We start from the raw sequence: 26,860 nt of genomic DNA on the forward strand, positions 1-26,860 counted from the left end.
TATCACCAAGCTTTGAAGTCCTCTTTATACATCAGCATGTGGTATACAGTTCACAGACTTACAGCAAGGGAATGCAAGTGAGTAGAAAGGTAACACAAAATTAGACTCTGAGTAAGTATATTTTAGCCTACGTACAGATTTGTATGGTTTTAGTGGTTTCTTTGGAGGTGACCAGCTCTTATCCTAAAACTTTAGGAAAATGTACTCAAAGAAAACAAACAGTCTGATACTCCTGTGCTACATCTAAGACCTCTCTCAAAGCAGCCCTTATAGGGGTACTCCGGTGGAAGTTTTTTTTTTATTTTAAATCAACTGGTAAAAAATCTTTATCCTTCCAGTACTTCAGCTGCTGTATGCTAGAGGAAATTCTTTTCATTTGAATTTCTTTCTTGTCTTGTCCACAGTGCTCTCTGCTGACACCTGATGCCCATATCAGGAACTGTCCAGAGCAGGAGAAAATCCTCATAGCAAACCTATGCTGCTCTGGACAGTTCCAGACACGGACAGAGGTGTCAGCAGAAAGCACTGCGGTCAAGACAAAAAAGACATTCAAAAAGCAAAGAATTTCCTCTGTAGCATACAGCTTCTAATAAGTACTGGAAGGATTACGATTTTTTTTTTTTTTTTTTTTTAAATAGAAGTAATTTACAAATCTGTTTACCTTTCTGGCTCCAGTTCATTATAAAAAAAAAATTCCACCAGAGTACCCCTTTAAGTTCTTCTGTCTTCTGGTGATGGGCAAGAACCTCAAACCAGTTGTCTACACATGGGCGTCTCTTCCTTTTGGAGGAGGCTCTAGTTTGGCTAGTATCAGATACGTTTTTTTCCTTTTGGAGGAGAGTTAATTTGCATGATTTTTCCCCATGGAATATTATCTGAAAATAAGTCTTCTATTCCCTGGGTCTCCTCAATGGGAATCAGCACTACTCAAGGTTTATGTATATATTCAAAATAAATGTATATGTATATTCAAATTGAACTGAAAATAAAAAAGTTCACACTTCAAGCAGAACAAAAAGTCCACGAAACAAAGGTCCTGTGCTTATCGATGTCATTCCAAGAGGACTTCCTTCACTCCTCCCAGCAGGACCACAGGGAAAAGCAAAGTGAGACAGGAAGCACTAAGTCACTGCCCGGCCCTAGGTACACTCAGCCAACATCATGTTCCAAGAGGAAAAACAATACAAGAGAAAAAGTGCTGGAAATATGCACCTAGCGCTCCATATACAAAATTCTACCACTGAATATACACATATTTTCTATATCGAGCACAGTTACTCCAAAACTACAAAGCAGTTGAGCATAATATTATAGCAGTGTTTCCCAACCAAGGTGCCTCCAGCTGTTACAAAACTACAACTTCCAGCATGCCCGGACAGCCTTCGGCTGTCCGGGCATGCTGGGAGTTGGAGTTTAGCAGCAGCTGGAGGCACCCTGGTTGGAAAACACTGTATTATAGGCTCCACAAGCACACACTTGCTAAAGTGCAGCTTTGTGCAATGTATGTAAACCTTGTTTCCCACACCCAAATAATGCAACATCCCCTTCACATTAGAAGAATCATTAGTGAATGGTGAGGAAATAGTCACCGCACCGGCCAAGCTTTCATTTGTTCAGCAGAGAAATTGCATGTGCTCTGGGGAATTTAGTATATGCTGCTGCTGGACCATGACAAGGGCACTGCCAGAGTTGTTAACTCTTTTTAACCCCTAAGAAACAACATTGGTCCCTTAAGTTACAATATTAATTGGTTCCAGGACGACCATCGTATGTTGAGACCAGAACTCTATGGAAACCTGGTAATTGGTTCTGAAGCCCTAATTGTCATCCAAAAAGAAGAAAGTGAGGATTAAACAAAAAAAAGGTAGATAACTAATATAGATAAAGCAAATCCTTACATATAAAAGTAAGAATGATCTTCTGGGAGCTGTAATCACTGTCTATGTAGAGGACAGGAGCTTCTTCAGGGTCCTGTACAGTACACGCAATGTCCCAAAAAAGTAACATGGAGCCGCCCTTACTTGTGTCCAAAGGAGCATCTAACTGTGGCACAGGTTAAGAGTAGTAAAGAACATGTAATACCTCCCTGTACTGGAGGGGGCGCTACCAGACAGCCAGTCAGTGCATACACTTCAGTAATACAGGTGTTTTACCAGTAAAATGCCCATTCTGATTGGTCAGCTCTTCCAGCCTTTCATACGTTTCACAGATCTGGACTGTCTGTAACATTGTATGTTGAGTCTGGTTTCAAGTTACAATGGTCCAGAAAAGACCATCGTATGTTGAAACTAATGTAGGTTTAGGAATCACTGTTTTCCCTGCTTAGATCCCTGAGTCTAGAATCAGGGAAACCTCTGATCCAGTTGCTGGACCCAATATACACTGTGATCAATAAGGACCTTGGCATCTAGGTGATCTCAGAGAGACAGGGCTCCTTCTGTCACTCCATTGGCACCTTCTGATGTTAATTCAAGATATTGATTTGTTTCATAGCAGCCAGGACTACAATGAGTGAATAGCAAATAATGCTGGGGTATTCCAATGATAGTAAATGATGGCATATTAGGCCCCTTTCACACCACAGGTATCATTCTGTAAAAAAAACCTCCATTATTACTCCCGGCAAAAAGTCCTGAAAACGGCCATCAAAAAATCCCATTCATGTCAATGGGATTTTTTTGAACATCCTTTTGCATCAGGAACGTCAGTTATTTTTGCCGGCACAAAAGACGGTGCATGCGTAAAAATGGTGAAAAATCTGACGTTAAAATTTAACATTGAAGTCTATGGGAATCGGATATCCAAAAGAAACATCCGTTATCAGTTATGGTCAGGTTTTTTAACATCCATTTTTGTACTGAGCATGCTCAGTACAGCTTTACAAAAAAAGGGTTAAAAACCTGATTAAAAGAAAAACAGATGTAATTGGTAATAACTGATGAACAACATCAGTTTTTTTAAGAAAAAAAACCATTAAAAATAACGGATGATGGTCATGAGTTATCATCCGTTATTACATCCGTTTTTGTTTTGTTTTTCATCCGTTATTGTAAAATAACGGCAGTAAAAAAGCAGGATGATACCTGTAGTGTGAAAGGGGCCTTACTCATACGTGATCACTTACTGATTGGCAGGGGTCCAAGTGGAGCAAGAATCATGATTGGCATAAATACGGACCTTCTATACATTCATTCTCTACACAGGGATGCTCCCAGCTACATAACATGGGTATAGCCCTTTCATTTCTGCTCACTTAATAGCCTTTTGTTTAAAGTTTTTTCTTTATTTGTTTTTAACCATAGATAGATAGCTTTTTTTTTTTTTTTTCTTTTTTTTTTTTTTTTCTTTTTTTTTTTTTTTTCTTTTTTTTTTTACTGGATGTATAAACACATTAGCCCTCATTTACCAAGAATGGAGTGATTTCAGGTTTACTCTGATTTACTAATCTGTTGCACGTCAATTTCATTGTGTGTCGCACGGGTTGAAATTTGTGTCGCACGCTAAATTGTGTGAAAGGGAATGGCCATGATTGATCTTTTTTTTTAAAATGGTTTGGACTGCCTTGATAAACTTATATTTGGTTGTAATATACCCTGTAACCTATTGAATTGTGATTGAAAACACACAAAAAAAATATTAGATTACCATAAATATAATCCTGATTATGATTTATTATGTACAAATTTTAATTATAAGCTAAAATGGTTAATATATAAAAATAAGTAATTAACAGATGTAATTAAATACATTTCCAAAAAAATGGGTTTAAATAATATACAAAAGGTCTATAAAAAGGTTTTCAACATAAACACTCCATTTTAACTACTTTACCGACTGCTCAAAAGGTGTAGGGTTTTGGTTTCAACAAACTCACATGTTTTTATGTGTATTTTCTCACACACTCGGAGTGATTTTAGGGTGCGTTCACACGTGCGTATTTTCTACTGCAGATTTGAGACAGCAGATTTTTCTGCCCATTGAAGTCAATGGGCAGTCAAATCTGCAGTAGAAAATACGCACGTGTGAACGCACCCTTAGTTTTGTCGGGAACACACCTCTTTTTTTCAAAAACCACACCCCTTTTGTCGGGTTTTAAAACCACTCGGAGAGATGCTGGTTCATGTCGGTAAAATGTGTCGCACGAGCTGTGTGACACAATTTTAGTCGCACAACCCGACAAAAAGTGACGGGATTACCTTAGTAAATGAGGGCTACGGTTTTACTGTGATTCAGTCAGTGTCCATTATCATGGACATTAATATCCTGTCTGTTCGTCAAACGTGCATTAATAATCTGTAAATCAAGCTTTGAAAATGACATGAAAGCAGTCCCATGCAAATGTCCTTCACTGCAACAAAACGGTCTTTAAATGAGAAGAAGAAAGGTCCATCTGCGGTACGATAAGTGTTCACATGTGTATTAGGATCATCATGTCATGGTCATTTATGAAACAGAGAGAAGCTTCCTTATTACCACAGTATCATTTACTCTGAACGCTGCAGCATTTTACCTAAACACACCTTTTTCAGAGCGGCCAGGAACATACTGTATTTTAAGACTCTTTTTGAGCTTGAAAGAAAAAAAAAAGTCAGTTTTTTTTATTTTTTTGCAAAATGATCATATTCTATTACCAATTTACCAACAAACCATTTTTTAGGATGTAAACAGGCCATAAAACATGCAAAAGGAAGTTCCAAAAAAAAAAAAAAATAAATACAAACTGGGTGAGATCTATCAGTCAAGCCCAGTGGAGTTAAAGGGGTATTCCAGGAAGAAAAGAAATTTTTTTCTTATATATATATATATATATCAACTGGCTCCAGAAAGTTAAACAGATTTGTAAATTACTTCTATTAAAAAAAATCTTAATCCTTTCAGTACTTATGAGCTTCTGAAGTTAAGGTTGTTCTTTTCTGTCTCAGTGCTCTCTGGTAACACGTGTCTCGGGAACCGCCCAGTTTAGAAGAGGTTTGCTATGGGGATTTGCTTCTAAACTGGGCGGTTCCCGAGACACGTCTCATCAGAGAGGACTAAGGCTAGGTTTCCACTTGGGTTTTTTTCTGGCAGTTTTTGGAATGCTGCCACTGCAGTTTCTGAGCCAAAGTCAGAAGTGGATCCATAAGGGAGGAGAAGTGTAAGTCCTTCCTTTATATGTCCTATTCCTTTTGAATACATTTCTGGCTTTGGCTCAAAACTGCAGTGACAGATATCCAAAAACTGTCAGAAAAAAAAAACAAGTGGAAACCTAGCCTTAGACAGAAAAGAACAACCTTTATAGGGGTACTCTGCCCCTGGCATCTTATCCCCTATCCAAAGGATAGGGGATAAGATGTTAGATCGCCGCGGTCCCGCTGCTGGGGACCCCGGCGATCCCCGCTGCGGCACCCCGCCATCATTACTGCACAGAGAGAGTTCGCTCTGTGAGTAATGACGGGCGATACAGGGGCCGGAGCAGCGTGACATCATGGCTCCGCCCCTCATGACATCACAGCCCGTCCCCTTAATGCAAGTCTATGGCAGGGGGCGTGATTACCACCATGCCCCCTCCCATAGACTTGTATTGACGGGGGCGGGCCATGACGTCATGAGGGGCGGAGCCGTGATGCAACGATGCTCCGGCCCATGTATTGCCCGTCGTTACGTGCAGAGCGATCCCGCTCTGCGCAGTAATGATAGTGGGGTGCTGCAGCAGCGATCCCCGGGGTTCCCAGAAGTGGGACCGCGGCGATCTGACATCTTATCCCCTATCCTTTGGATAGGGGATAAGATGTCTAGGGGCGGAGTACCCCTTTAACTTCAGAAGGTCATAAGTACTGAAAGGATAAAAAAATTTTAATAGAAGTAATTTACAAATCTGTTTAACTTTCTGGAGCCAGTTGATATATAAAAAAAAATCCTGGAATACCCCTTTAAGAGAAATACCCAGTGACTGAAATCTCCGTTCCTGGCCAGTAATAAAGCTGTTGTAATAAGATTTCCTTTAACACAAAGCTTTACTGTAGATGCAATGAACTGCATGAGATCTGTAAGAAAGTACAGGCCCTACTCCAAATAAGGTCTTAGAGCCCTGTCATTCAGGATCCAAGATAAGTTATTACTTCTGTCCAAAGTTTTCCAGTTTGGTTTTCTCATCCATCGCACAACTCTTCACTCACTTCACATGCTGTTATTTATAGCTAACAAGAAATGTAATGTAAGAGCCTGGATCAGCAGATTTACTACGTGGAAGTCCAAATCAGTCTAAATATTACCAATGACATACAAATCTGTCTTTACCCTGCCTCCTCAGTACATCTCTGATGATCTCCGGAAAACCTCTCCTCATGTAATCTTCACTGCTCCCGTTCTTGTGGGGTCTCCTGTCGCCAACCCCTCACTCAATGGACTACAAGATTTCTCCTATATATCCCCCATACTCTAGAACCCGATAGCATAACACATCAAACTCTCATCTACTATCCAAAGCTCTTAAAGCAACCTGAAAAGCCATCTCCTCAGAAATCCTGCCATTATGGTGCGATGCTATGAAGGGCTTCTCCCCTCACCTTGTAGACTGTATCCCACAGAACTGTTAAGGCATCTATCTTATCAATTATGTTCTATTCTAGCCTAAAAAGAGGGTTAATTGTTACATATTATATTAGTGTCTGTCATGAAGTGTTCAGACCCCAACCAATCACTAAAACAAGCGGGGAATGAAGCACACAACTAAGCCCTTCACTCCCTGCTGTGAGCTGGTCCCATATCTGTGTCCTAATATGCGACAGTCTCAGTAACATGTTACGGAGCCGGGAGAGAACATGCTTATCATGTACTTCTCCCAACTATATCTAGTGAGCAGTCGGGGTCTGAAAACTCACACTCTGACTGATCGAAATGTTTGATATGTCTCTATTCCCATTTAAGAGACTCCTTTTTATACATATACAATTCTCTAGGCAGCTTTTTATATCTCACTATATTGTCCTAATTTCTCTATTTATTACTGATGTACAGAAAGAGGTATGCTTTACCCAACCCGACATGAGCAGTACAATGGGAAGCACAATCTGGAATACAGAATTCCAATATGTCCGATAACCTGCTTCTAGGAGGTGTCTGGCAGCTATTCCCTCGTCCCCACACACAATAAACATGAACACTCAGCCAAAGATTACTATCTGCAAGAAAACTGGAAGATTCTGCCAAAGAAGAGACAGAAGGTTTGGTCCCATTATTTGCACATAAACACTGGCCATCATAAGCATGACCTGAAAAGCTATACAGTATACACTACAAGGCAGGAATTCTTAACCCCTTAAGGACTCAGGATTTTTCCGCTTTATGCACTTTTGTTTTTTCCACCTCACAAAAATAATAATCCTTTCACGCCATTCACCGTACTGGATAATTAACATTCTAAATAGTTCAGATATTTATGCACGTGGTGATACCAAATATGTTTATTAAAATTTTTTTTTTATTTTTGCCGGTAAAATGGGGAAAAATGGCCAATTTACATTTTTATTGGGGGAGGCGACTTTTCATTTTTAGTCCCCAATAGGGAACTATTTATAGCAATCATTCGATTGCTAATACTCTTCAGTGCTATGCATAGGGCATAGCACTGATCAGTGTTATCGGTCATCTTCTGCTCTGGTCTGCTCTATCTCAGACCAGAGCAGAAGACCTGTGGAAGGCAACGGAGGCAGGTGAGGGGACCTCAGTCTGCCATTCTGGATGATTGGATGGCCAAATCAAGGCATCTGCGGGGTTAATGGCGGACATGTGAGCGATCGCAGATGTCGGCCATTACTGGCGGATCACTGGCTACTATCAACAGCCGGGACCTGCCGCGCATGACCCGAGCATCGCTCCGATGCTCGCGGTTATGTATAGGACGTATATGTACATCCTGGTGCGTTAAGTACCGCCTGACCAGGACGTACATTTACCTCCTGCATCGTTAATTAACCCCTTAACATTATATTTTTATATTTCAGACATTTACAGGTACACCCTGCATCCTTAAGAGGTTAATAATTCTATATTGGCTTTGCTTACATACCTAGAGGAAAAATATAGTTGACATATATCACTGAAAACAATGCAATTGTTACATAACTGCTGTGAAATGACAACACTGTAAGGAATGCAAGATATGAAAGGTAGGTGCTGTATCTGCAAATTTGCTTAATATTATACACATTGTGAACCAACGCTATAATCCACCTTTCCAGGTATTATTTCCTACATCTGCCATGGTCACATACATAAGAATCAGGTGCTCAGTTCTCATGACCTAAAGCATTATGTATAAATAGTCACATATGTGTTGTATACATATACATCTACAGACAGCTATGTCTTGGCCTAAAATCACAAAATACATTAATACAGCAGAATTCCTCTAGGCTGTGTTCACACTGAGATATTGTTAAGTGTTTAACCACTTGCCGACCATCCATAGACTATAAACATCCAAGCTGTCAGCAATGAACTCTGTACAGCTGTTCTGGACCAGCTATACAGAGGTACGAAAGTCATGCCACTGCTAGAACAGAAACTATTTCCCACAATAAGACAAAAAATACAAATTTGCAATGATATCAGTTACATAAAAATAAAGCCCGATTATTGCAGAAAAAAAGACTAAAAAATTATTTGATGGCATTGATAGCTATTAAATCTGCACGCACTAAAGATTTGAAAATGTGCCTGGTCGGGAAGGGGGGTAAGGGTATGTTCACTCTATGGATTATGAACGGAATCTCCGCTCGCAGAATTCCGCAAGTGGAGATTCCATTCTGGTGGCCGCCGCCGCAATACTTCGGCAGTAAGACCACGCGGCACTGCTCTGGTCACCGCAGTGTTCGCGGACTTCCGCGCAAAGAATGAACATGTTCTTTCTTTGCACGGAACAATTTCAGCGGCGGAATTGTCCGTCACTGAAATCCTGCAGTGTGAACAGGTCTCACGGAAACCCATTCACACTGATGTTTATGTTCACAGCACGTAATTCCATTCATGGAATTCCGCTCACGGGCAGTGGTTAACATGCGTTTTTGGTTGTGATTGATAAAATCTCCATCTCTCAGGCTGTGTTCACACGTTGCAGTTCCACAACTATTTACTTGTGTTTTTTTTTGCTGCAAATGAGCAAAAAGGCAAGAAATTGGGAATTTTATCGCAATTTATGTCATTAGTATAATCTTTCTTCGCGAGGGGAAAAAAATGTACGCAGTAGTGAGTAGGAGTACCACTACATACATACAGCCTAAATGTGAGTCAAAGCAATCAAAACAACAAATGCATTTTAAAAGGGGTACTCCACTGGTCAGCGTTTGGAAGTAAATGTTCCGATCGCTGTTTTCACCATGCTCCCTTAATGAAAGTCTATGGGAGGCTGTCACGCCCCCTCCCATAGACTTGCATTGAGGGGGCCTGGTCGTGATGTTATGAGGGACGTGGCCGACCCCCGCAGCGCGAAAACAGCATTCGAAACATTTACTTCCAAACACTGGCCAGTGGAGTACCCCTTTAAAACCCCTTCACAGTATTTTTTGGGAGCCAAAGCCAGAAGTGGATCCATGAGAAAGAAGTAGTATAAAGCCTGTTCCTTAATATCGCCCATTTCCTTTGAATACACTTCTGGCATTGGCTCAAAAAACAGACAAGTGGAAGCATAGCCCTAGTGGGAACCCAGCCTGAGAAGACAATAGTGGGATCATATAGGGGGAGATTTATCAAAACCTGTGCAGAGGAAGAGTGGTGCAGTTGCCCATAGCAACCAATCAGATCGCTTCTTTCATTTTCCACAGGCCTCTAAAGAGGCCTGTGGAAAATGAAAGAAGCAATCTGATTGGTTGCTATGGGCAACTGCACCACTCTTCCTCTGCACAGGTTTTGATAAATCTCCCTCATAGTGACTAGGTGACTTTGCAAATTATTAGTATATAATGCTTACCTATAAACACTAAACACATATAATATTTACTAAAAAAAAAAAAAAAAATACTTTCTTATGCCAGAAACAGCTGTTGACTTTCATAACCCTGGAATAAAAGAATTACAGATTTTCATTCCCAAATCCATAATGGAAAATAAAATGTGCTCTGAGAATCTAATCTATCTGGATTGTGTCTGATCATACACTAAGGGTATGTTCACATTGAGGAATTGGGGCGGAAATCACGCTGAAGATTTCCACCCCAAAATACATTTTTTTTCCGCTCAGAATTAGCAGCGATTTTGCGAGGAAAATCAAGGTTTCATGCGGAGGAGGAGTATCAAGTATTTTTTTTTTTCATGCGGAAACTCCGCGCGGATTCCGCGTGGAAATGCTTCTGACTGAAAGAAAAAATTAACATTAATCTCTATGGGAGAACGACGCTGATTCCGCTTGAAAGAAAGATCTTTTTTCAAGCGGAACATACTTCCTCGTCAGAATTCTGCTTGAGGAAATTCCTCAGTGTGAACTGAGGGGCAGAAATTCTGCACAGCTCTATGGGGGTTTTCACTGCTGAATGAATTGGAGAGGAATAAGCGAGCAGAATTACTCGTGGAAATTCCTCTCCAATTCCTCAGTGTGAACATACCCTAAGGTGGAACATGAAATAACTCAGTAGTCTTCTTACTGTATTCAAGGACAGCAAAAACATTTATAAAAATGAAAAGAAGCCGGTCAACCCCGGAGGCCTGTCTTTCACCTCTTTACCCCATCTGGTATGTGACACTTGATGTGTTACTGATAAATGAGAAGTGTCACTTCTGCAAACCAGATCATTGATGGTGAACAACGATCACTGACAAGGATAAGAACTGCCAGCGGGGCAAACAATCCCTCACTGATGGTAGTGACCCTGCATGTGACCCCTGGGACATATAGTCAGAGCTGAATTATAGCAATGGTGGAATAGAGGAACCGGTCAGCTCACCGGGAGATAAGAACATATACTGTATGCTTTCAGATTAGGTTTTTGTAAGGCCAATATGACCTTTTTACGTTGTGGTGACATAACTACTATACAGAAAGAACTGTAACTAAATCACACATTGCTGTTTCTATAAATGAATCTAGTATATAAAATGTTCATATTAGAGCAACAACCTGCACACAAAAGTTATTTTGTACCCCTCCAACCCCATTAGATTTAAAGTGGAAATAATACACAGTCACCAGTGTGAAGGTATGTTGTGGTATGAACAGGACTGATTCCTACTTCTTCTCTGATACTTCATAAATGGGGCATGTATAAGAACCAGTAATAACACATTTCATCGCCATCATGTATGTCCATTTAACCTCTAGGTTCTTACTATGATTATACTTAATAAAATATATCATCTTATTCCATTGGCAATAAAACATATTTTAAATCTAAAGCTGGAAATATTCTGATCGTGAACTATTTGTGTATCTCAGTGATACATTTTAACTTCTGCATTGGGAGCGTCGATAGCCAATTCCTATTAGTATAAGACGCTATAGTCTCTCCTCGTGGCAGCACTCTCTCACCTTAGCTGACCTCTACATGGAGACATGAAACACAACGCAGTGTACTAAAATGACACGTCTAACATACACAGTTAACAGAAGTCCTATATGATCAGCACCCAGAGAGGCAGGAAGGTAGAAACACCTCATTCTGCAAGGCTGGGAGTGAAAATGAAATGGGAATTCAGCCCAGCATCCTCTACTGCCGCCTGTAGCAAGTACAGACACATAATACAGTACAAAGGCCCAGTTTACCTATTGATCTCTACTATTAGGAAAGGTTTTGCTTCAGTGGTTGTGTATTTACTATTGTGCATCATGGGCTATGGTAATGTTGGCACGGTGTCTGTTTTTACTAATATGCTGCTTGTCTTGATCTTGTTTATACCCTTTTCTAAGTAGTATGTTGTAGGACAGATTTATGTGCCGCAATCTGGTGCTTCTGTTTGAAAAAAAATAATAATAATATTATATATATATATATATATATATATATATATATATATATATATATATATATTAAACTGAAAAGTCATCCCCCTCCCATAGTCACTCCCCCTCCCATAGACTCGCATTGAGGGGGCGGGGCTATGACGTCACAAGCTCCTGGCACCGGCTCCAGCATTTGGAACAGTTTGTTGCTGAGCAGCGGAGTACCCCTTTAAGGCTCATTTACAATTGTATATAATGGATCTGATTCAGCATTTTCAGTGCTATAGAACTTATAAGTGTTGAAAAAGGTATCACATTTGTTAGGTGAATGCTAGAAATGACTTTGGCGGAGTCCTCACTCACTATTTCCTCACTCGCACTCTCATGGTCTCTACCATACATATCATCCTTCCATCCACGCCGTAGCCCCGCATTAAAGAAAGGGAAAGAACCCAAGACGTACAGGTACGCCCTTGGTCCTTAACAGGTTAACAAGGCCTCTGAAAAATTAAAGAAGTGATCTGATTGGTTGCTATGGGCAACCCAGCAACTTTTCCTCTGGAGAGGTTTTGATAAATCTCCCCCTTTGTTCTTTCTTCAGGCAAGGCTTTCCTGCATTCACTTTAAGAATCCCATCTAGTTTCCAGTATTCAATATAGAGTATTACAACTATGGCCCAGATTTATCAAACTGTTTGAGGGTAAAAATGTTGTGATTTTTCCACAGCAACCAATCACAGCTCAGCTTTCACTTTACCAGAGCTTGTTAGCTGTGCTGTGATTGGTTGCTGTGAGAAAATCCCTCCCCTTTTTCTCTCACACAGTTTGATAAATCTGGGCCTACATGTTTCCGCTGTCCAGTCATGTTATGCCTGCGTGTATACACAAGTCGGGATATGGTTCGATGATCGATCTTCAGGTAGGAAGGTATTTGGTCTTTTCTCTCGGTGTTGGACACATGCTTTGTGCACAAGATCTGTGTGGTGTCTTTATAAAAGAGCCCTCGGAAGAGTCTTGCAGCACATCAAAGGCTTCACAGCACATTTCTACTGTTGCCAGAAGGCCACTTCCTTCCTTATACATAACAAAAAACAAAAGAAAACTAAATACATTGTCCTGCAAGTAGAAGAACGCGAGAGACTGGTCCCAGAGATCTATCTGTTCCATATCGAAGTCATGATCTACATCGGACAGGAAATCTAGCCCTGGAAATCAGCAACTGATTGGCGGAAAGTTCCTCAAGCGCCAGCGCCCCCTCACATGACGGGAAACCCTGGACCTGACAATGTAACATTACAGCAGAAAGCAATGCATTGTAATGTGTGTAATAAACTCTGGAGCACATCTACGTAATGGCGGAATTTATTATTAACCCCTTTATCTAATATACCAGGCATTTACAGGACAGGGCAGTTCTATACTCCAGACTATTGTTTCCACGCAGGACATCATACAACTACAAGGTACACAAGCAATAACCAGACATGTCCGCCTAGATGAAACAATGTATTTCTTCCTGTGGGATGTTATCTTATCTCCATATTTATTCTTCAACAATTGATGACCACTATAAAACCACACCGTAGAACAGATAAGCTCTCTGTGGAGGAGACTCAATGTCAAACACAATACATTTTATAACCTTCAAGTCAAGGAATCCTTGCAGGTTCTCCACTCATTTAGCCCTTAGAGTAGTAAAGTGTCAATGAACTTATACCCTACCCTCAGGATAGGGGATAAGTGTCTGAACGCAGGCGGGTCTAACCACTGGGATCCCTCGTATGGCACCCGCTCTCCTAATGAATGGAGGCGTGATGACCACCACACGAAGCTGTATACCTCTATGTATCTGTATGGGATAACTGGAGATACAGCATTGGGGTATCTACGAAGCATGAAGGGGGTATGCCGGCCACAGCTTCATGCCAAGGTCGACACACTGGCTTTCATGCAGAGAGCTAGGACGAAGATTGGGAGATTGCAAAGGGCCAAGCGGTCGGATCCCCCGCGATCTGACAATTATCAGATTCTGAGACTGGCATCCTGAGGCTTCCAGAGCATGTATATAACACCAATGAAACCATGTGAAATGCACCTGACTTTGTCACACATACATATGCACTTAACGCCACGAGATGCGAGTCTGGGACTCCATTCCTGATGTATTAAATTATGATTGTGGGACCAAGCTGGCTTCATAGAGGAAATTTTTTGGGGCAATAAACTCCAGCTGCATGAAGTCATGTTGGTGGTTAATTGTCCCAAAATGTAGTGCCCGGCTTTCTTTAAAGCGGTACTACACTGCCCCAGCGTCCGGAACATTTAGTTCTGAATGCTGGGTGCGGGGGTCGTTACGTCACGGCCACACCGCTCATGACATCATGCCACGCTCCCTCAAAGCACACTCTGGGAGGGGGCGTGACTGCCGTCACGCCCCCTCCCATAGACTTGCATTGAGGGAGCATGGTGTGACATCACGAGGGGCGTGGTCGTGATGTCACGACCCCAGTAACCCGCACTCAATGTTCCGGACGCTGGGGCAGTGGAGTACCACTTTAAGGATACATTCACATGTTGATAACTCATAGCGGATTTCCCACTGCAGGAAATCTGCTGTGAGTTTCGCTACAATTTACTTCAATGGGTCAATTGGCAATCTGTTACTGCTGCAGATTTTCTGCGGACACACTGAAGTGAATGAAAGTGGAACTCGCAGAGGGTTTCCTGCATGTATGCGTCATAATAGCATATGGGTATTACCTGGAAGTGCAGCTTTTAAGGGTTACTCCAGTAAAAACTGGAGTATTTATCAGAAGGTAATTCAGAATATGTCTTAGACCTGATGATTGCTAAGCAATAGCTTTGATGCATTTAGGGATAATTAGTAACAGCAGATGAGATCTGTGAGCGACAACCCTGGATCTGCACTCTACTGTATTCATAAGCAGCATTTTAAAGAGACAGAGATAATGGCTGGACTATACCTCTGGATCATAAATAGTTAATGTATTTTGGTGCTGAAGAGAATAGGAAAATTGCTAAGACTGTCCAATAGCTAAAAATCTCAAATGTTTTAATATAACAAAAACCCCAAAACACTATTCATCTCTCAACACTTACCAGCGGTCCCCTGCTGGTGTGGTTATGGGGCTGTCATTGAGGACGCTCCATACAGGTCACACTGCAGCCGACAACTGGCCTCAGCTGTCACGTGCTGTACTATTGGCATCACTACCCACCGGATAGGAGAGGCAAGAAGGGTTTTTTTTCTTTTTTTTGGCATATGCCAAAACTGTTCCCCATACAGTAGAATGGGTGTATACTCAAGCACACAGTGATGCCCAGGCTGGTCCCCATATAGTACAGTGGGTGTATGCTTATCATGCAGGAATGCCCAGGCTGGTCCCCATACAGTACAGCATGTGTATGCCTAGGCTGGTCCCCACACAGTACCGGTCTATGCCCAGGCTGGTCCCCATACAGTACGGGTGTATGCCCAGGCTGGTCCCCATACAGTACAGCATGTGTATGCCCAGGCTGGTCCCCATACAGTACAGCATGTGTATGCCCAGGCTGGTCCCCATACAGTACAGCATGTGTATGCCCAGGCTGGTCCCCATACAGTACAGCATGTGTATGCCCAGGCTGGTCCCCATACAGTACAGCATGTGTATGCCCAGGCTGGTCCCCATACAGTACAGCATGTGTATGCCCAGGCTGGTCCCCATACAGTACGGGTGTATGCCCACGCTGGTCCCCATACAGTACGGGTGTATGCCCAGGCTGGTCCCCATACAGTACGGGTGTATGCCCAGGCTGGTGCCCATACAGTACGGATGTATGCCCAGGCTGGTGCCCATACAGTACGGGTGTATGCCCAGGCTGGTCCCCATACAGTACGGGTGTATGCCCAGGCTGGTCCCCATACAGTACGGGTGTATGCCCAGGCTGGTCCCCATACAGTACGGGTGTATGCCCAGGCTGGTCCCCATACAGTACGGGTGTATGCCCAGGCTGGTCCCCATACAGTACGGGTGTATGCCCAGGCTGGTCCCCATACAGTACGGGTGTATGCCCAGGCTGGTCCCCATACAGTACGGGTGTATGCCCAGGCTGGTCCCCATACAGTACGGGTGTATGCCCAGGCTGGTGCCCATACAGTACGGGTGTATGCCCAGGCTGGTCCCCATACAGTACGGGTGTATGCCCAGGCTGGTCCCCATACAGTACGGGTGTATGCCCAGGCTGGTCCCCATACAGTACGGGTGTATGCCCAGGCTGGTCCCCATACAGTACGGGTGTATGCCCAGGCTGGTCCCCATACAGTACGGGTGTATGCCCAGGCTGGTCCCCATACAGTACGGGTGTATGCCCAGGCTGGTCCCCATACAGTACGGGTGTATGCCCAGGCTGGTCCCCATACAGTACGGGTGTATGCCCAGGCTGGTCCCCATACAGTACGGGTGTATGCCCAGGCTGGTCCCCATACAGTACGGGTATATGCCAATCACGCAGGGATGCCCATGCTGACTCCGCTCATTGACTCACTCGCACAGAAGTTGTAGCTGTGCCCACCCACACCTATCTGCCAGCTCAGGGCACAGTGCCCACAGTACTCACCGCTGCCCGTCTTCTGGGACAGAGAGGATACGGAGGTCTGGCCCATGGCTTCCCCGCCAGGAGGGCCCCTTTGTCCGGTCTCAGGCGGCTCTCAGTCTCCGCTGACCGTGCATTCCCAGTAGAAGTAATCCCGGCAGGGTGTCATGTCCCGGTGCTCGGCCGTGGTTATCGGTGCCCCGCTCCGTGTCCAGCAGCGCCTGCAGCAGCTCCAGTGTGGATGCCTGTCATTCCTGGGGCAGATTAGTGCGGGTCACAGGTCACTGGCAGACACACTCCCTCCTCCTCCTCCGCCTCCTGCCCCGGCCCCTCTCTCCGCCGTGTGTCCTATCAGCACCTCGGGCTCTCCCCTCTCTCTTTCCGCTCCTTTTTGTCTTCCCTCAGAGTCCTTCTTCCCTCCCTCACCCTCCTCTCTCCACACACGTTATGGGGCTCGGGGGTCGCGGTGCTGTTGGCCGGACCATATGTCCTGTGTATGACTTCAACATTATTGCTGCCTGAGAAAAAAGAGAAATAGCGCCCCGCTTACCCCAAGGTGGACATAGAAAAGTGCAGAGATGTACAGTGATCTATCAGCTGAACTACTGAGATCTCGAGACCTGATCACAGTGGATCCATTTGCTGGGACCCCCCACAATCTAGAGAACTGATTACAGTGGATCCATTTGCTGGGACCCCCCACAATCTAGAGAACTGATTACAGTGGATCCATTTGCTGGGATCCCCCACAATCTAGAGAACTGATCACAGTGGATCCATTTGCTGGGACCCCCCACAATCTAGAGAACTGATTACAGTGGATCCATTTACTGGGACCCCTATGATCTCAAGAACTGACCACAGTGGATCCATTTGCTGGGACCCCCCACAATAGAGAACTGATCACAGAGGATCCATTTGCTGGGACCCCCCACAATCTAGAGAACTGATTACAGTGGATCCATTTGCTGGGACCCCCCACAATCTAGAGAACTGATTACAGTGGATCCATTTGCTGGGATCCCCCACAATCTAGAGAACTGATCACAGTGGATCCATTTGCTGGGATCCCCCACAATCTAAAGGACTGATTACAGTGGATCCATTTGCTGGGACCCCTATGACCTCAAAAACTGATCACAGTGGATTCATTTGCTGGGACCCCCAAGATCTAGAGAACTGAACTGAAGTCTCCCATTGAATTGCAGCAGTGTCAAGTGTGCACTCCATTCACTGTCTATGGCATTGATTCCCAACCAGGGTGCCTCCAGCTGTTGAACGTCTACAACTCCCAGCATGCCCAAGTTGTAGTTTTGCAACAGCTGGAGGCACCCTGGTTGGGAAACTTTGGTCTATGGGACGTGTCAGTGAGAGCTGTACTTAGCTGCTATATGGGAGCACAGAAGGGGCTGGCGGATCCAATCATTTTCCTGTACAAATCTCTATGCAGACTTCTCCAGTAGAAAACTAGTGGTCCCAGGGGGTCTCAGGAGCAACATGTCAAAAACATTTGTAATAACACGAACCCTTTTTTCTTCAGCTCAAACTAATTTTTATATTACGCAAAGATAACTCAAGTAAACACAAAATGCAGTTATTCAAGTTATTTCATTTACAATAGAGAAAAAAATCTATCCGACCCTTCATGGCCCTACCAGGCCACTCCAAAAGCTTCATTTTAGTTTGTTAAGCCATTCAGGGGTAGACTTGTTGGTGTGTTTTAGATCATTGCTGGAGAACCCAAGTGCACTTCAGATTGAGGTCATCCCTTAACTTTCCTGACGAGACAGGCACCTCCTGGTAGGTACACATGACAGGTACCTTTGGGGGAGAAGCAATCACTGACTACCATTCCTGTCACTGTCTAACACTAAATATACCGTATTTTTCGCCCTATAGGATGCACCGGCGTATAAGACGCACCCAATTTATGGGGCAAAATCTAAAAAAATTAAGATTTTGAACCCAATAGTGGTCTTCAACCGTTGGCTGTCCGGGCAGGCTGGGAGTTGTAGTCTTGCAACATCTGGAGGTCCGCAGATTGAAGACCACTGCATAGGAGGTAATACTCACGTGTCCCCGCCGCTCCAGACCCATCACCGCTGCCCTGGATGTCGCTCCATCGCTGTCGCCGTGTCCCCGTCGCTCCGGAACGTCTCTGCTGCCGGCCGGGTATCCTCGCTCTCTGTCGCCGCCATCACGTCGTTACGCACGTACGCGACGACGTGATGACGAAGGAGAGCGCCGGCCATACAGGGGATCCCTGAACGGAGAAGACACCGAGGAGGCAGGTAAGGTCCCTCCCGGTGTCCTGTAAGCACTAACCCGGCTATTTAGTCGGGCTGTTTAGGACCGCTGCGGTGAAATCGCGACGGGCCCGACTGAACAGCCGGGTTAGTGTCACTTTTCCCCTTCAGACGTGGCGGTCAGCTTTGATCGCCGCATCTGAAGGGTTAATACAGGGCATCACCGCGATCGGTGATGTCCTGTATTAGCCGTGGGTCCCGGGCGTTGATGGCCGCAGGGACCGCCGCGATAGGGGTGTATTCGCCGTATAAGACGCACCGACTTTTTCCCCCCAGTTTTGGAGAAGAAAAAGTGCATCTTATACGGCGAAAAATACGGTATGTATATATATATATATATATTGCTACAAGGCCCAGAACTTCATCTGTAGTATTTTCTTTCCTCTGTTTCTCACTCTACTGTGCTAATACCAATGTCTGGAAACAAAGAGGCCTCTGTGAACGGACTAAGTGTTAGATGCAAGAAAAGAAGGGCTTGCCTGCCAAGATGAGCTTGTTGATATGCTAATATTTTTGACACTTGAAAACCTTGGTGTTGTTCTTGCATGAACAGATGAAACGATTGTTTTGGTTGCGTTCATTTTTTTTTCTTAGCAACAAGTGAATAATTAAAAATCTTTGGTGTTATGTTAATCTCCACTAAGCATTCACACAGATTTTAACAAAGTAGACTTGAAAATGTACACAATTCTATTGCTGCTTGCCTTACAGGGTATTCCAAGGAGTGAAGTACCTATCTTATGTATCTTCCTCCACTATTACAGAGATGTGGTCCACCTATGCAGCGCTGCCAGGGCCATAGTCAGAACATAAAATGACCCGCTCAACCAATTAGTGGCTAAGGTGACACTGCTGTATGAACCCCTAGTAAGAGAACACACAAAATATTGGCCCTCATTTACTAACAGCATTCTGACTCTTTTTGTCGGGTTGTGCGCCTAAATTCTGTGTAAAAAACCCAACAGAATCAGAAACACTCAGGCCCTCATTTACTATTGCAAACCCGACATGTTTTGTCGAGTTGTGCGCCAGAATTGAATAAAGCCCCGACTAACTCTCCATTTTTATAAGAAAACCCAAAAATAGGTGTGGCCATTGTTGAAAAGGGGCATGTTCGCGACATTTTCACAAAAACCCAACATATTTACTATGGTTTCCACATAAAATGTGGTGGATTTCAGCTGAGGAAAACCCTACAGATCAGAGCATGTGTAAAAAAAAAAGCAAAGTGTAGGGAAACATTAGTAAATACCATGGAAAAGAATTGTAGGGAATTAAAACCCACAAAGAAACCTCCACTCTTAGTAAATAAGGGCCTCAGAGTAAAAAAAAAAAAACTATAAAATGGCCCTACAATTTATTTTCCACGGTATTTTCTAAGGTTTCCCTACATTTTCCACTTTCCCTACACTTTGCTTTTTTTTTACACATGCTCTGATCTGTAGGGTTTTTTCTCTGCTGAAATTCACCCCATTTTCTGTGGAAACCTTAGTAAATATGTTGGGTTTTTGAGAAAAATGTAGGGAACACGCCCCTTTTCGGTGACCGCGCGCCCTTTCCCCAATGGTCACGCCCCTTCTTTGGGTTTTCTTAGCAAAATGGAGAGTTAGTCAAGGTTTTTTCAATTCTGGTGCAAATTCTGGCGCAGACAGAATTTCTGGCGCAATGTAGCAGAATCTGGTGCATAACCCGACAAAACACGTCAGGTTTGCAATAGTAAATGAGGGCCAATGGGTGTGGTTTTTGAGAAAAGAAGTATGTTCCCTACATTTCATCCAAAATCACTTGTCTTTTCTGAAAACCACTCTGAAAATCATGTGAATTTTCTGTATAAAGTTTCCAAAAGCGGAGTAAATTAGTAAATACCGTGGAAAAGAAAGGTTGGAACAGCAAAAAACACAACAAAACCTACACTACACTCTTAGTAAATCAGGGCCATTGTGTATAGTTTTGTCCACCATTGCACAAAGCAGACATAGAAGAGCTTAAAGGGGAATTCCAGCAAAAACGAACTTATCCCCTATCCACAGGATCGCTAGAAACAAGGTCCCCTACGCTATCTACCTGTATATTCAGGTTAGTGTGATTGATCCTTTTGTCAAATTACCTTTAAAAGGGTACTCCGTTGCTAGACATCTTATCCCCTATCCATAGGATAGGGCATAAGATGTCTGATCGCGGGGGTCCCACCGCTGGGACCCCCCACCGTGATCTCCGTGCAGCACACAGCAGTCTGAAAGTTATTTTTTAGTTAGTTAGGATGGCTGTGGTCGTGATGTCACACCATGCCATGTGGCTTGTTATTTGATGGAATAAAAGTCCTGTGGTTCCTTATCCTTAGTTACATCCACTGAAATCCATCGTAAAACTCAAGAGTGCCCTAAGAAGCCTGATTTTACTACAACCTGGCCCTGGTTGAAGTTTTTCTGGCTTGTATGGGAACATAGAGGGAGATTTATCAAAACCTGTGCAGAGGGAAAGTTGCCCAGTTGCCCATAGCAACCAATCAGATTGCTTCTTTCATTATGCAAAGGTCTTTTTAAAAATGAAAGAAGAAATCTGGTTGGTTGCTATGGGCAACTGGGCAACTTTTCCATGCACAGGTCTTGATAAATCTCCCCCATAGTCTCCAAGCTTTGGGTTAAAAAGTCAAATTTTTTGCAAAATGCTTTTAGACTCATTCAACAAAACAACTTGAATGTAGTTTGGCATGGTTAGGGCTCGTTCACACGGCCGTCTGTTCCCGTAAATTTCCTCCAGTCTGCTGTCCCGTTCAAGGCTTTTTCTAACGGCTTTCAAACTGTCATAAAAGGAGCCCACTGAAGCTCCTGTGGAATTTTTTACAATCCTTTGTCAGCTGTTTGCACCCATTTGCTTTCCTTTCCATAATTTTTTGCAGGAGAAAAGACGGTGCATGCCGTGTTTTTTCTCCCGTCAAAAATAACGGAATAGAAAAAGGATATTATAAATTTAACATTGAAGTCTATCGGTAACGGATTGAAAACAGACGAGCCTTTAATATCTCTGTTTTTGATCTGTTATTTCTTCTGAGCATGTGAGGTGTGAGGAACCAGAAAGTAGCCATACAATAATAAAAATGGAAAATAAACGGACTAAAATCTGGCATTAATGGCATTCTTTGCATCTGTTTGTTATAGGAATGTCCCAATACCACTTTTTTAAGACCAAGTAAGAGTTACTTTTTTTAAAGTACTCGCTGATTACCGATTCTTTTTTCAATGTCACGTGACAGGGTTTTTTTTTTCTTTAAAGGAAAAAAGAGGTATGTTTTTTTTAGTTTTTATAATAAAAAGGGCTTTTTTTACATAAAAAAAAAAAAAAATATATATATATATATATATATATATATATATTTGTTTTATTTAAACTTTTTAAAAAGGGGGGTGATTCAAATTTTTATCAGGGAAGGGGTTAATTTACATGTATATTATTTATTACACATTATTTCACTATTTATTAGTCTTCTGTAGATTGCATACACTGATCAATGCTATACCATAGCATAGCATTGATCAGTGTTATCAGTGCTCCTTTACTGCTGCCTGCCATGGCTGGCTGCAGTAAACAAGCGACAATTGGAGGGCATGGAGCACGGTAAGGACCTCCGTCCGTCCTCTCAGCTGATCCAGACACCGCGATTTCACCTCAGTGATCCTGATCAGCGTCCCTAAGCTGTTAACTTCAGGACTTTTAGACGCCATGATCAACTTTGATCGTGGCGTCTAAAAGGTTAATGTGGGCCCTGGATATGACGCGCGCTCAGCTGCTGAGCGTGCTGCATAGCTCGGGAGTGGGCGCAGGGGGGAAACGTGGGAGTTGATCCGTGTGGAGAGTGCAGGTGGCTTACCGCACCTCCGTGATACCTGCCGGTGGGAGTCCCGCTGGCAGGTATCTGATTAGGTATCGGGAACATTTGCACGAGTACAAGTACTCGTGCAAATGTCCAGTATCAATATCAGTATTGGTATCGGGACATCCCTAGTTTGTTAGTATGGTCCGTATAGCAGTAGTGACGGAAGAATAGCGGGACGGGAGACAACGGCCATGTGAACCTATCCTTAGCTTTTTGTAGTGGTCAGGGATGTATCAACTGTGACATATATGGCTGGGTTCCCATCACATTTTCTCCCATACGGGAGCGCATACGGCAGCTGAAACCTTGCGCTCCCGTATGCCTTTCTATGCGCTCCTGTATGTAATTCATTTCAATGAGCTAGCCGGAGTGAAACGTTCGGTCCAGTCGGCTCATTTTTGCGCTGTATGCGCTTTTTCCCCAGACCTAAAACTGTGGTCTGTGGTTGCGCTTTTACAACTGAACCTAAAACCGTGGTTGACCACAGTTTTAGGTCTGGGGAAAAAGCGCATACAGCGCAAAAATGAGCCGACTGGACCGAACGTTTCACTCCGGCTAGCTCATTGAAATGAATTACATATGGGAGCGCATAGAAAGGCATACGGGAGCGCAAGGTTTCAACTCCTCCCCTGCTGAATGCGCTCCCGTATGGGAGAAAACGTGATGTGAACCCAGCCTAACGAAGAGTCACAAATTTTTATGCAAGCACTAAGATTTTTAACACAGTACCTCACAGCAGTCCATACCACACTTAGAAACTTGTCTACATCTAAGCTACTTTGCTAATGTGCACCTCATTCATAGATGTGGGGAAAGTACACATGATGTACACCAAGGCAAATGGGTAAAAAGAACTTGATTTACACAGAGAATGATACATTACTGCTTATATATGTAAATACAGAGATCTTGTCGATCCCTAGAGGGGAACTTATCAGTGTTGGTGAAAGTGACCTCTTTTTTTTCAACTTTTTTTCTTTGTGTACGTACGGCAAATTTAGTTTTGTAAGCCAGGTCTGGGCTGGTGTTTGTTTGTGGTTTAAAGACCCAGCCCATTTTCACCTTAAGGACCCGGGCATTTTTTGCACATCTGACCACTATCACTTTAAGCATTAATAACTCTGGGATGCTTTTACTCTTTAACTCATTCTGATTCCGAGACTGTTTTTTCGTGACATATTCTACTTTATGTTAGAGGTAAATTTTTGCCGATACTTGAATAATTTTTGAATTTTTCTAACTTTGAAGCTCTCTGCTTGTAAGGAAAAAGACATTCCAAATAAAATATATTTTGATTCACATATACAGTATGTCTACTTTATATTTTCATCATAAAGTTGACATGTTTTTACTTTTGGAAGACATCAGAGGACTTCAAAGTTCAGGAGCAATTTTCCAATTTTTCACAAAATTTTCAAAATCAAAATTTTTCAGGGACCAGTTCAGTTTTTAAGTGGATTTGATGGGCTTTCTTATTATAAAATACCCCATAAATGACCCTGTTATAAAAACTGCACCCCTAAAAGTATTCAAAATGACATTCAGAAAGTTTGTTAACCCTTTAGGTGTTTCACAGGAATAGCAGCAAAGTGAAGGGAGAAAATTAAAAATCTTGATTTTTTACACTCGCATGTTCTTGTAGACCCAGTTTTTGAATTTTTACAAGGGGTAATAGGAGAAAAAGTCCCCCAAAATTTGTAACCCAATTTCTCATGAGTAAGGAAATACCTCATATGTATATGTCAAGTGTTCGGCGGGTGCAGTAGGGGGCTCAAAAGGGAAGAAGCGACTTTGGAGAGTGAATTTTGCTGAAATGGTTTTTGGGGGGCATTTCACATTTAGGAAGCCCCTATGGTGCCAGAACAGAAGAAAATCCCCATATGGCATACCATTTTGAAAACTACACTCCTCAAGGCACGTAACAAGGGGTACAGTGAGCCTTAACACCCCACAGGTGTTTGACAACTTTTCGTTAAAGTCGGATGTGTAAATGAAAACATTTTTTTTTCACTAAAGTGAAGTTTTTTCCCCAAATTTAACATTTTTACAAAGGGTAATGGGAGAAAATGTCCCCCAAAATTTGTAACCCCATCTCTTCTGAGTATGGAAATACCCCATGTTAGGAGATAAAATGCTCTGCAGGTGAACTACAATGCTCAGAAGAGAAGGAGTCACATTTAGCTTTTGGAAAGCAAATTTTGCTGAAATGGTTTTTGGGGGGCATGTAGCATTTAGGAAGCCCCTATGGTGCCAGAATAGAGGAGAGAAAAAACACATGGCATAATATTTTGGAAACTACACCCCTCAAGGAATGTAACAAGGGGTACAGTGAGCCTTAACACCCCACAGGTGTTTGACGACTTTGTGAAAGTTGAATGTGTAAATAAAAAAAAAATGCAGTTTTTCCCCAATTTTACATTTTTACAAGGGGTAATAGGAGAAAATGACCCCAAAATTTGTAACCCCATTTCTTCTGAGTATGGAAATACCCCATATGTGGACGTCAAGTGCTCTGCTGGCGAACTACAATGCTCAGAAGAGATGGAGCGCCATTGAGCTTTTTGAAACAGAATTTGTTTGGAATGAAAGTTGGGGGCCATGTACTTTACAAATGTCCCCGTGGTGCCAGAACAGTGGACCCCCCCCCACATGTGACCCCATTTTGGAAACTACACCCCTCACAGAATTTAATAAGGGGTGCAGTGAGTATTTACACCCCACTGGCATTTGACAGATTTTTGGAACAGTGGGCTGTGCAAATGAAAAATTAAATTTTCATTTTCACGGATCACTATTCCAAAAATCTGTCAAACACCTGTAGGGTATAAGTGCTCACTGCACCCCTTATTACATTCCATGAGGGGTGTAGTTTCCAAAATGGGGTCACATGTGAGAGGGGTCCATTGTTTTGAGGGGCTTTTTCCTATTTTCCCTTGTGAAAATGAAAAATTTAGGGTAACACCAGCATTTTAGTGAAAAAACTTTTTTTTTTTTTTCATTTTCCCATCCAACTTTAATGAAAATTCGTCAAACACCTGTGGGGTGTTAAGGCTCACTGTACACCTTGTTACGTTCTGCGAGGGGTGTGGGTATTTTTTTTTTTTGCGTTTATGTCAGAACCGCTGTAAAATCAGCCACCCCTGTGCAAATCACCAATTGAGGTCTCAAATGTACATAGTGCAAACTCACTCCTGAGCCTTGCTGTGCATCCGTAGAACATTTTACGTCCACATATGGGGTACTTCCGTCTTTTTTTGCTTTTACCGCTTGTAAAAATATGCACTATGCGCATTTGAGGACTAAATAGGGATTTCATAGGGGTGGACATAGGGGTATTCTATGCCAGTGATTCCCAAACAGGGTGCCTCCAGCTGTTGCTAAACTCCCAGCATGCCTGGACTGTCAGTGGCTGTCTGGAAATGCTGGGAGTTGTTGTTTTGCAACAGCTGGAGGCTCTGTTTTGGAAACACTGCCGTACGATACGTTTTTCATTTTTATTGGGGGGGCACAGTGTAAGAGGGTGTATATGTTGCGTTTTAACCTTTATTTTGTTTTAGTGTAGTGTAGTGTTTTTAGGGTAAATTCACACTGGTGGGCGTTTACGGTGAGTTTCCCACTAGGAGTTTGCAATGCGGCGAAAAATTTGCCGCACCCCAAACTTGAAGCAGAAAACTAACTGTAAACCCGCCCGTGTGAATGTACCCTCTACATTCATGGGGGGGGGGGGGGGGGGGGTAAATCTCCAGCTGTTTCAAAACTACAACTCCCAGCATGTACTGACAGACCGTGCATGCTGGGAGTTGTACTTTTGCAACAGCTGAAGGCACACTGGTTGGAAAACCTTCAGTATTTTCCAACCAGTGTCTCCAGTTGTTGCAAAACTTCAACTCCCAGCATGTACTGATCGATGAAGGGCATGCTGGGAGATGTAGTTATGCAACAGCTGGAGGTACGCAAGTACAACTCCCAGCATGCCGAGACAGCTGTTTGCGCATGCTGGGATTTGCAGTTTGCAACATCTGGAGGGCTAAAGTTTAGAGACCACTGCACAGTGATCTCCAAACTGTGGCCCACCAGATGTTGCAAAACTACAAATCCCAGCATGCCCAGACAGCAAACTGATGTGTGGCCATGCTAGGAGTTGTAGTTTTGCCAGATCTAGAGGGCCACGGTTTAG

General features: G+C 43.1%; 1 protein-coding gene across 3 annotated transcripts in view; it reads right to left on the bottom strand.

Moving 5' to 3' along the window:
• The window catches only part of PHACTR2 (phosphatase and actin regulator 2), a 168,201-nt gene that overhangs the window by 79,779 nt on the left and 61,562 nt on the right, over positions 1-26,860 (bottom strand). For 2 of the 3 annotated variants that reach the window (XM_056566728.1, XM_056566727.1), the window contains exon 1: positions 16,528-16,815. The exons of the other annotated variant lie outside the window; for it this stretch is intronic. In XM_056566728.1, the coding sequence (XP_056422703.1) occupies positions 16,528-16,573 (46 nt within the window). In that variant the 5' untranslated portion in view covers positions 16,574-16,815. Of the gene's footprint in view, positions 1-16,527; positions 16,816-26,860 lie in introns of those variants that run through there. 3 annotated transcript variants of the gene reach the window in all.

The sequence above is a fragment of the Hyla sarda genome, chromosome 3 (assembly GCF_029499605.1).
Source record: "Hyla sarda isolate aHylSar1 chromosome 3, aHylSar1.hap1, whole genome shotgun sequence".
Classification (NCBI taxonomy): domain Eukaryota; kingdom Metazoa; phylum Chordata; class Amphibia; order Anura; family Hylidae; genus Hyla; species Hyla sarda.